The 12,583-nt window shown below is 41.6% G+C and overlaps 1 protein-coding gene across 1 annotated transcript; it reads right to left on the bottom strand.

The window, feature by feature from the left end:
• Nucleotides 1–5,524: 5,524 nt before the first annotated feature.
• On the bottom strand, nt 5,525–11,720 carry LOC139443072 (cell division control protein 42 homolog). The gene is made up of 3 exons (XM_071224002.1): nt 11,490–11,720; nt 7,270–7,328; nt 5,525–6,588 (listed from the first exon to the last, which is right to left on the bottom strand). The coding sequence occupies exons 1-3, from the start codon at nt 11,644–11,646 to the stop codon at nt 6,196–6,198; spliced, it is 609 nt and encodes a 202-aa protein (XP_071080103.1). The 5' UTR covers nt 11,647–11,720; the 3' UTR covers nt 5,525–6,195.
• Between the last annotated feature and the right edge of the window lie 863 nt (nt 11,721–12,583).

Here is a 12,583-nt window from a genome sequence, read left to right as displayed (position 1 = left end):
TATCATAACAACGTTGATTTGAACATTTTAAGTGCTAATGTTCTTTGAATGGGTTACATAAATCAGATCACTCGGACCCGATAGTTGATAGCTGAAATGGTCAGTTAAACCCCTCGGGGTTAATAATTGATATCAGAAACGTGAGCACGGATAGGAATACATGTGAAATTTGAAAGATTTATTGATTTAAGCTGTGGTATTGATAACAAGATTTAATGAAGAGTAATGAATAAATTAACAGGAAAAGATTGCTTGAAGAGTAACGTTATCGGCAAAGCCATGGCAACATATAGCTACCGATAATGTGAATACCATGCTATAACGTTTGATACCATGAAACCACATTTTGAGATATTAGCCATGTAAACTTTTCAACTATGGTGTCTGAATGACTTTTTATGCTTTGTACATAATGCATTGTCGTTTTTGGAGAAAGGAGATTATTTATTTGACTTTACAGATTTGATACTTTAGGGCTTTGTGTGTTGGAGCCTTTGCCAGCTATATCACTATTTATGCCATGCTCAACAACATTGTTTGGTTGGTAGGGGGTGGGAGACTTTTGTACATGGGAATTCACTCCTAATACAATTTTCATATTTATATATTTTTAATTTTACTAAAAAATAATACATATCTTAAAATGGATTTAATATGTAAGAGATCATATGAGTGTGGCCTGGTTCAGTATGACGTCATGGTATCCAGTTGTGGTCTATGATGACACAACAGTTATGTCCCCTCATCGTTGTGTCCCACCCGCTGTGCATTTATTTCCACCCAAAACCCGAGAACCAAACCAGTATGGTTTTACTTCGCTTTTAGCAATATTCCAGCAATATCACGGCGGGGGACACCAGAAATGGGCTTCACACATTGTACCCATGTGGGGAATCGAACCCGGGTCTTCGGCGTGACGAGCGAACGCTTTAACCACTAGGCTACCCGACCGTCCCTGGTTTCACAAAAGAGGAAATAATAATCATCCCCAATCCGTGTCAGTTGGGTTTACTCCAGAATAATAACGGACATGCTGTTAAAAGCGGCATTAAATCCTCATTCACTGCTTCAATTACTTAATGGAAATCTAGAGGTCCTACACATGAAACCTAAAATATAATTTGCCTCATCACGCAACGCACACTCACGCACAGGTGCACGGGTAATCGTCTGCAAGTCGTCTGAGGGCGCAAATCTGCTTGCAAACTTGTGTCAATTAATCATAACAGAATCCTATGTTCGTGGGTTCTGCTACCATATCCTACTCCATGATTCAAAGCGGCGATATCCCAACACACACACACACACACACACACACACACACACACACACAAATGACTCGCAAGCAGGTATATATGCATCAAAGTTTAAGCTGTGACCGTGGCTAACAAGTCCTCAACCATGACCGTGGAATATATGTATATTATGAAACCAGTACCAATCTTGAGTATTAAAAAGCAAGCCTATCAAGCTCTTTAACAGCCTCAGGCAAAATAAATGTTAGAGAAGAGAATTGTACTGTTTGATAAAAGATGTCAGGGACTATATGCCTGATTTATACATGCGCTTTCCAATACCAATAAATATTAACTCACAACTTCCCATCATCTACACTTTTTCCTTGAAGGTTGAAATGTACGCTCACACTGATTGTGACTTAACAATTTGGCCCAATCTGTATCTAACACTGACTAATCAGCATTTCGACGACCTCGGGGCGGCCATGTGCCCGCGCAAGCAAGAGTCTGCTGTGGCTGAATGACGACCACCCCAAAGCACGGTCCGGCCAGTAGATGAGCCTGCTTCCTAAAACAAGGCAATGTGGCTGATAAGCCCATATGTTAACAATGAAAGATTGATTTTTGTATTAACTCAGATTTCACACTCGGCAGATGCCCAAGCATTGGCCTCCCCTTGTGACATCACTATGACTCAATAGTTCCTTTTGTAATTAGACCTAATTTTGGTGGGCTCAATCGACTGGCTCAAAGCTGAATGGGCTGACAATTATGCAAGGAAATACACTACGCGGAAGAGGGTTGAGTGTTATATGTGTCGGCTGGGAACAAAGACAACTCAGAATACGACCTATTTTTAAATCAATTATTTTGTGGGATTTTTCTGATTGGCCATTTCTAGGAACCTTTTTTTCTGGATGAGTAATGCTCCAGTAAGGATATGTGTGCAGTCATATTACATACGTTATTTCCGAACATGGTATGACACAGCAATGAAATAATGATTAAAGATAAATAAGTTAAAGCCTCAATGAGTCATTATTCCTCTGTCGAATCGCATCCGTGAGAAAATGAATGAAACTTTACTTCTGTAAATAAGGGTTTGAATTAAGATCCTTGAATTAAAGTGAATCATTACTAGTTATCGGGGCTATCTACTCATCCCACGCTTCCGGTCACTAGCCAGTGATAATCAACAAATCATGTCCCAAATTTAAGTTTAGTCACCTTAAAGAAGCGTGAGGCTTGGCAGTTTCAGCATTGGTTATAGCTGCGAAATCGCTGTCCTGCTTCGCTTTGCTATGAGACATCTGCTGGTCGCCATAAATCGCAGCTATGTGTACCACTCCGCCCTAACTTTGCATCTAATACACATAGCCGCTAAAGATCGCTATGTACTGCTTCGCTTTACTAGCCGACATCTGCTAGTCGCCATAGATCGCTGTTTTCTGCTTCGCTTTCTAGCCGACATCTGCTAGTCGCCATCTTCTGCTCCGCTTTACTAGCCGACATATGCTAGTCGTCACAGATCGCTGTTTTCTGCTCCGCTTTACTAGCCGACATCTGCTAGTCGCCATAGATCGCTGTTTTCTTCTTCGCTTTACTAGCCGACATCTGCTAGTCGCTATAGATCGCCGTTTTCTGCTTCGCTTTACTAGCCGACATCTGCTAGTCGTCATAGATCGCTGTTTTCTGCTCCGCTTTACTAGCCGGCATCTGCAAGTCGCCATAGATCGCTGTTTTCTTCTTCGCTTTACTAGCCGACATCTGCTAGTCTCCATAGATCGCTGTTTTCTGCTCCGCTTTACTAGCCGACATCTGCTAGTCGCCATAGATCGCTGTTTTCTGCTTCGCTTTACTAGCCGACATCTGCTATCGTCATAGATCGCCGTTTTCTGCTCCGCTTTACTAGCCGACATCTGCTAGTCTCCCTAGATCGCTGTTTTCTGCTTCGCTTTACATCCGACATCTGCTAGTCTCCATAGATCGCAGTTTTCTGCTCCGCTTTACTAGCCGACATCTGCTAGTCGCCATAGATCGCTGTTTTCTGCTTCGCTTTACTAGCCGACATCTACTAATCGCCATAGATCGCTGTTTTCTGATCCGCTTTACTAGCCGACATCTGCTAGTCGCCATAGACCGCTGTTTTCTGATCCGCTTTACTAGCCGACATCCGACAATCGCTGCTATGCAACATTCCGCCTATCTTTCAGACATCTGGTACTCCCGCCATAGATCACTTTACTATATCAGTCAATCAATCATTTAATTTCACAAAAGGAACCACCCACGGTGGTACAGGAAAAACAAGTTATTTCCATAAATAATAATTATATGTAACAAGATGTCTGGCGACATTTAAACATTTAGCTTGAAAATTGGTATAAACATTTAATTGGTATGCATAGACAGTCACGGTACTTATCTATTATACATAAGAATTTTGCAAGGTTCTTTATTTCTTTTACATTTCTTGTACTAAAAGTTTCCTTTATTAAATGTTACAAGGAAACTGCGTATAGGACATCGATGATGTAGTGTAACAGCGATCGTAGACTTGCACAAGTCTCTAATGCAGTCATTATTAGTTTAAATAATAATTTCAAGATTATATAAATAATAAGAACAAGTTGTCCCTTGGACATGTTTAAACTGCTTGCCTCTTAAGAGGATAGAACTACTACACATCCAAGGTCTTATCTTTCAGTACAGCCTTGGAGCAAGGCTACAGCGACCGGTAGATGTGGGATTGTGATAGCGGAGTAGAATGTGACTACAACTGCGCAGCTGCATTGGAATATTTTGGCGTAAATTACTTTTCACTAAAATATTACATAATGATTGTGTTTGGCATATAGACATGCAGAGTACATAGACGTTGTAGCATTTTAGAATTGTTTCACCTGAAAAGGATAACGATGTCAATTAGGCCTCATCAAGATAAAATTGTCTATTGCAAGGCAGGGGTATGGTTGCAATCAAGAATAGTTAACCCACAATTACGTCACCTGTCACACGTATCGAATATGCGAATTTCAAGGTAAGAGTGAGTGAGTGAGTTGGGTTTAACGCCGTTTTTAACAGTATTCCTGTTATATCACGGCGTGTCAGCTAAATGTGGGAGGAAAGTCCGACGTGATGTAGGTCTCAGACGTTTACCGCTTCGGTGAAACCCACGAGCACGGGTATAGTGCTGACAAACCTAGAACCGGGATTCGAACTAACAATCATAGGTTTCTAGTGTGCCCAAGGGACGCAACTCTGCACAGCGAATCGCGGCGCCTTCGACGACTGGGCCACCCGTGCCCCCCTCAAGGTAAGAGTTAGTGCAGGGGTAGCGGCCATTAAATTATCGAGTGCATTGTGGGATTCCAACCAGGGACCTTCTCATCCGAAGTCAGGCGTCCACATGACAAAGCATGAAAGGGAACCGCAATGGTACCGGCGTAATTTTTGTTACATACGATGTGTAATTTGTGTCATGAGATATTGTTTCCGTTTAATAAACATGGTCATAATTAATTGTCATATTGTTCTCCGTCGTACAAGTGAAGCTAATAAACAACACTAATCCGTTGAAACAAAATGTCACGTAGTTTCTCCTTAGGCGAGTGACTTTGTTCGAAATGTGCCTCTGTTCACCCAGCAGTATATGGGTACCCGGTAGGATGTAATGGTAATGTGACTGTCAACCTTCTAGCGCCTCTCGGGCAGCTTGGTTTGTATACTCCATCGTGTGCACATTGCCCTACCGCACATAGAACTTTGAGTATGCCCCTTTGTGGTTTGGAATTATGGCCTGTAATTATTACAAATTTGCTAGGACCCCCAAATTAGTTCCGCTTTAATTTGGGGTTTGTGGTTCAGGGCGACATATCTGCAATAAAGCTGGCAAATACAATACCACAGCCCCACTTGAGCAGAGGTTATCATTTCCTGTTTGAGATGGACGCTTAAAGCACCTGTAGAGGTGTAACCCTACAAGCGAGAAGCATCAGTAGGCTCCTGGAGAGGCTGCCTCGGCAGGCGCCCTACGTCGCCAGCAGCACGGTAGAGAAAACACACCTAGCTCTCAGGCACTTAGTGACCGCTTGAATAGTTAGCTGCTAGCTCATCTGCCGTTGCTTGGTAACAGAAATAAACGCCAGACTTTAAAAACATAATGATGGTTGCTAACCACCTATGGGATCGCCTTTTCGGATGTTCGGAAGCACTTGCTTCCTTGCTGTAGGCTATTTGATCTGACCAATAGCGTTCACACAAATAAGAAAACCTTCTGTGTTTCATTTTTAGTTTATTCTTTTACAAAAATATGGAATCTTTGATTTTACAAAAATATCATGTCATGGTGAAAATAAATATCAAGCAAAACATATCTCTAAGCAAACAACAACAAAACAACGTTCATGGCTTCTTAAATAGTCTGATATACATAAAATGTTTGCTCTTATCGTTCATCATTCATTCATTCCTTTCACGATATGGTGTGATCTCCTGTCACCACGCGATACGGAAGTTGACCCTTGTGGATAAATCAGGTCACGTGACCGGTATCGTATGCATTGTCTTTCTTCACCCGGTTCCGCTTTGCACTTCACCGAGAGATTCACCTCCGAAGCGAATGTCCCCTCTCTTGGATATAATACTGCTTGATTGGAATACTGTCAGATATCACATGATTCATTGTCCGTATTGCACGAACAATACAATAGCTTTGACACTAATACCCGATTAAGGCTGCGCTGACTAAAGTGACCAGTTACACACTCGAGTATTGCACAGGATGCGCGAGGTATGACGTCAGTGATGACGTCGGGTGCTGTTGGTCCCGGACAGACGAAAATCCCCCAAAAGAGGACACTTGCCTATCGGGAAAGCACGTATAAAGGACAACCCTTCAAGTTGACAAAGGATGACGATCCTTGCTGCTTTGAACCTTACGTTAAGGGGAGACAACTCAGATGATCTCACAGGTGGCGCAGCATGTGTCGTCCTTGGGTCGGTGTGACCGTAGGCCCGAGTCGACGGCGACTTCTTTCAATCTCGGCGTACCTGCTTCTGTCATGGCTGAACACTCAACGTACTCGGCTCCTATCTTTGAGGCCATCTGCAGTCCTTCCTTTGTCTGGACGAAAAGGTGTGGGTTGTAGTTCTTTTTGTTCTCGGCTTCGTCGCGCATGTCAACTTGCGTTCCAACAAGAATGAGCTGGCTGTCCGGCGCATAATGCGTCACTTCCGGTACCCACGTCTGCAGCACGCTCTTAATGGAGTCGGGGTTCCCGACAGAGAAACAGATGAGAAAGACGTCACAGTTCATGTAGGCAAGCGCACGAAGACGGTCAAACTCCTCCTGAAGATACAAAATACAATAGTTAGAAACCAAGACATGTCAAAATGTACGTATAGTTAAAAAAAAATGAATAAATCTTGAAACCGATACTTTGTCCCGCTAATGTGAAACTTGAAATCGGATTGCTGAGTCAAGATATGGGGTTTTGTTTGTTCGTTTTATGGCGACTACGCTTGTCGTAAGAGGCGACTAACGGGGTCGGGTGGTCAGACTCGCTGACTTGGTTGATGCATGTCATCGTATCCCAATTTGCGTGGATCGATGCTCATGATGTCAATCACCAGATTGAGGTGAGTGCGGCTTAAAACAACAAACAAACAGAACAAACAAACAATCAAAATCCTATACCTATCTGCATCATTACCGTCCGTAATAACGATCTCGACTCAGCAATTCGGTCCAAGTTATCGGTTTCCATGTTATATGTCTTAAAACGTGCTCTGACCGCCCATATCAAAACCCATTGATGGCTATGAACGATGCGTATTTTCTTTGCTACATTTGAGTATTAATATGGATATTAGATTTCTGAAGAAAAAAATATTTCCTTAATACAAAACAACATTCTATGCTATTTCCTTGAAATAAATATGTGCATTTTTCGTTTCCTTCATGCCAGGAAAACGCAACTGGACGAGTCTTTCAGAAATAGAGAACAATGAACATTTCTGCTTTACATACCTGGCCTGCCGTGTCGAATATACTCAGAACGTATGGCTTCCCATCGACTGTGGTGGTGGCTGAAAAGAAATAAACACAATTAGCCCAATTACGACAATAGCATGTATGTCAAACATATAATCACTGATGAAAGCTGACTTGGATTCCATCTCCAGAATCATTTCGCTATCTAACACAGAGCACGGTTCGCGTCTGAACGTAAAACCAGTTACGTGGACACGCCCGCTAACAGAGCATCAGGGATGGCGTGAGGGTGAGGTTCTGTTACGCCGAGTTGCATGATGAGTTTTACATATGATAGCTTTGTGAAGATGTAGATGTGATGTGGTATTATGTGAATATGTTGCTTCAGGTGGGAGTCGGGGCTTACTGGTGAAGTAATATTTATCAAGCGTCATGGTCAATAAACAAAGCTGTTGGCCATGTTTGCTCAAGACTGGAGAATTTGTTTGAGAACACTTGTCGTCGCATCTTTAACATGAAGCATTAGCCAGAACAACAAACAATATCGTGCATACTGTCAATGAGAATCACCCGTTTGACCTACTGTCCTATGGGGAGCGCTGTCATTGTATAAAAAAACCCAGACTATTCAGTTGTATTAATGGTTTTAACTCAAAACAGAACAAGTTATTGAATTCTAAAACCGACAACTTTCAATTTTATTAATGGTTTTATCTAAAAACAGAACCATTTATCATGAAAATGTGTTGAATGATCCGTCAAAAACGGCTTAAACCCTTTACAAAGGTTCATACAACACATTTTTTAAATAATTTTCTTCCAATTATGAGATTTAGACGTATCTAACAAAACACATGCGAATACTAAGAGGAACCATTATAAAAACACGCATGTGCAACTAATATTTACTTACAGTAATTATCACGTTGATTTTGAACAAAAGGTGTCGATGTCAATCAATCATTGTGCAATGTAGATCAGATCGACGCTGATTGACGTCTGATTGACCATGTACCCCCGAAGCGATTTTAACACGCGTCAACAAAATGCCACAAAGTCCGCGCACCTGTGTTAAATTCCCCTCCGGCGACCAGAGGCCGCATTATTGACGCGCGGCTTTAAAACATACATCCTATAGGCACCTGTGTTGTTAATGCTGATTAAGCGGATTGACAGCAACGACCCTAAAAGTCACAAAAGTCACGTCGTGATATTGACAAGTTATGAGAACATCATCGCATAACAACAGACACGCGAAAGTGTGGCAAAACGTACTTAGCGGTTAGCGATCTGACGCTTTTAACAAGACCCAGTTCGATCTCTCTCTAAGTAACTCGGGGCACCACGATCACTCCTTAAACGATGTGAAATATCTGGGATGTTTTTGTGTTACCTTGAAGGTGGATGAACGTGCTTTCAGCTGCCGCCAACGAGTCGCCGGACGTCACAAATCAGGGTTGCTTATTGAGTACGATGGAGTCGGACAATAGTGTGGTGATGCAATATTAGTCAACACACACTACTCTCACTTTGGCCACTACCGTAAATATTCCCTCCGGGGACTGTCTGACGAGTCTTGTTAAACCATTTCGTCTAATTACTAATGTGTGAGTTAATTAACCTCCATTATGTCGTATACATTGCTGCAATCATAGACCTATTGTTAGTTCAAAGTATGAACAAACTTGCCTACCTTTGTTTCATTAATAAATAAATGAACACTATTTGATATAAAATGGCCAGTTTCAACATTTAACATCATGAAAATAAAATTACATGTTTAAAATAATTTTAAAAAGAGCTTATATTACAATTAGTTGTATCGTATTTGGGTTAAAACGAATAATAACGGCATTTTCTGATTCATAAATCATAAACCCCATAATGTGTCAATACAATACGCCTTCGTCGCAACGTGGTATACATACGGTTAGTCATAGTTTGGCGACAGATGACCGAATTGCGAACCTCACGCCATACATTATAGATCAATACACGTTCGGGACTGACTTAGAGATGTAACTTTGTCCGACTTAATAGATCAATGCATACAGAAGTAGACCTAGATAGGTCACTTTGTCCTACTGCACTTCTTTCTTGGCAGAGATTCGCGAAAGCAGCTTGCCTTGAAAGTAAATCTCGACATCAGCGAGACTTTATCCCAACACGGACACGACAGAAATGCAGTCGGGCCACGCTACCCCACGAACACAAACACGTTGTGTGTCTCGCTACTGCAGTCCCTTCTACCTAACAGTGTTGTGACTTGTTTTCTACAACGGAAGTTCGCGGCCTTGGCAGGTAGCACATAAAGAAAAGACTCAAAAGCTAAAAAAATATTCCGACATTCCTGTCTAAATTCACCCGAGAAAAAAACATCATCTCCGCGGAATCATCATCTGGCGAATTCAAGCTCAATTTAAACACCCCCTTCATCCACAACCGCACACTCCTAAGAATCGTCTCTACAAATTGAAATATTCTACTAATCGTTTCGTGATATAAAGTAATTTTAATACTAATCTTTCTCTTAATCATGACCAAATGCCTCATTTGACTTCCTCAATATTTTTTTATCGTGCTATATTTATGTATTTTTCTTTAAATGTTATTATTTCTCTCAGTAGTGCTATGAGTGAATATTTTAGACTAACCGACAGCCTATGAATTATTTAATTACGCAATACATTTCTGTTTTGCTAATGCTGATGTCATAATGGATTAGCCAGAGAGACAATTATATTCACCGGTTCTATTCTTTAAATGCAGATATTCATCGGTCATTGTGATAAGTAACTGTCCTGCAGTACTGTATGACTCATCGCGTTTGTTGTGATGGCAATGCATAAATGTTTACAGATATTTGTGTCTTAAAAGACATTAATCCCGGCCATCACCAGATGTCCCAACAGCAGATCCCAACTGTTCCCAGCCTTTCCTGTCGCGGCGACCCAGGACCCCCTTTGAGTGACCGTTGCGGGGGGTCAGGATGGAGAGGAACGTTTGCTATGGGAAACAGAAGGGGTCGGGGAATTCACGTGGAGCCGCGTTATTTTAGGACCATTAATCACGTGGTAGGGGTCGAGAGTCCAAAAAAGATTTCAGTAAGGAGATATTTTAAATGACCTTTATTTGGGCGTGATATGCTAATCCTTAATTTTCCTGCTGGGTGAGTGAGGTGTGTGTGATGGGTGGTGGTATGGTAAATGAGTGTGTTTAATAATGATCAAAACAAGCTGTCAAGGAAATATGCATCTAATCAGTATAAGTTTATTTGAAAATGCTTTGAGAGGATGAAGGGGTCTTCATCGCGGATTGTGAGAGCTATGAAACATATTCTTTGTTTGAGTCTGACTTACGAAACTGACTTTAGACTGTGATGACAACCAAAGGAAGCAGTCATCCTTCCGTATCACAGCTGCATCCCTAATCCCCAGCCCCTTGCAACAAAAAGAGACCTTTCCTACGCCACCCTCCCCGAAGCTATCCCAGCTACCACCTAGAGACGTATTGAGTCAGGTGTGCGTGGAGACTAAGGTGCCAAATCCCAGGCAGAGGCAACTCTGACAGAGAGTGCAGATTATACAATGCAATGCTAGGCAGTGCACAATTCAGAAAATGTTCTTGTAAAACGCGTGAGTCGAGGCTTGAAGCGAGACGAGTTCTAATCTCTTTGTGTGAAAAAAACCCCTAAAAAATATTAGTCTCCCAAACGAAAGCTGATAATTCAGATTCCATGTGTGCACTGTCTGAAGGCGATTTGGCACGCCGTACTACCGCTGCACCACTTAAAGGTCAAACAATGTTATTCGAAATATCCCAACTCGGTTCGTTTTTAAAACCGTTCTATTTGTTTAAAAGATACATGCAGGCATGTCTGTCTTACCATACGCTAATCCATCCCTGGATGACTAATATGCCTCAAGTTTTCTTTTTCATAACACTCCCAGAATACGGTGCCCTAGATAATGAGCGTCTTTGACAATAGACACAACATCGTGGTTATTCAAAAAGGAATGGTTGCAACAATATAACAACGTGCTGTAGACGAGGCATCGCACTGTGTCGCTAACTCCGGAAGTATTCAAAGAATGTATACAAGAAAGAATATGTTCAAACTCCCTAGTAACAGATGTAGCCGGAGTGAAAGTTATCCCCGAAATAAACGCCAATATCGTAGAGCATCAGCGAGAACAGCTGGCGAACACGCACCGCGTTATAACGAGGGAGAGAGAGGAAAGACGGTAGAGACTCACCAGCATAGTTATCAAACATCGTTGGTGTATATTCCTCGCTAAATCCGTAAGCAGCAAGTCTTCGAGCCAAGCAGGACTTTCCTACAGTGGTATCACCAACAAGAACACACTTGATATTACTTTTGTCAAAGGATCTGTACATCTTGCTTTTCCCCATTGTTGTTATCCGAATGCACTGACTGCGATATAAGCGTGTATCTCTCTCAATGAACAACGAGCGAATGGATTGTACGGATAGCGTGGTCTATAACTATATAACCACACCTCCTCTGTGACGTCACGTCCGACATTGCTGACAGCCAATCAGCGCGCGACAAAATGGGGCCATTTACAATGCTTTGCATTCCAGTGTAAACATTGTGAAATTTAGTTCGACTCATTGACGAGAACTGTTACGCACCTTTAATCGGCTTGAATTTCAAAGCAAGATTTTTAAGTGGTGGATTGTTAGTTTTTTTAGCGTCTCACCTACTCTATCGTTATTGTTCTGCGGAGAGACGTGGCAATGATAGCGGACGGATGATTTTCCGGAAGTAATGTAAGCAAGCGACGTCTAGGAAGTGACCTCGCTAGTTGTCTACATGACTGACTATGAACAAACTACGTTTCGACACAAACATTTCATATGACAGTCAGTCATGTTTCCTAGAAATGGACACCTGTACCTGTCATTCATGATGCGATGGCGAAAACTTTGCGATATTGATTCCGTACGTGACACTGAGAGATCACGTGTGTCACTTGTCGATCCGTATTGGGAGTGACTGAATTATGCGTGCAATATGTTACTTGTAATTCATATTTATAGACCGTGGTTCCTACTTTTAGTAATAGTCATAATTCATATAATGTTATGGTTATTTTCATGAATTTTATATTTCGTTTCCTCTTCAACAGAATTCCATCAGATCAGAAACAATTATACAGCATCAATCTGAGAAACATACACACGATTAGAGAAATATTATGCAAAATGTTATTACATCTATTGAACTCAAATCCATAATATTAAAAAATATATGAGTTTTAAACAATCTTGATAGACGAATATGTGCATGTATGCTTGATGGGTGTATTAAGCAGGAAAATGTCCG

Source organism: Haliotis cracherodii, unplaced genomic scaffold, assembly GCF_022045235.1.
Source record: "Haliotis cracherodii isolate W230 unplaced genomic scaffold, xgHalCrac1.p SCAF_5, whole genome shotgun sequence".
Taxonomy (NCBI): Eukaryota; Metazoa; Mollusca; class Gastropoda; order Lepetellida; family Haliotidae; genus Haliotis; species Haliotis cracherodii.
Note: the sequence above shows the minus strand (reverse complement) of the source record. Positions and strands in the feature narration are given on the sequence as shown.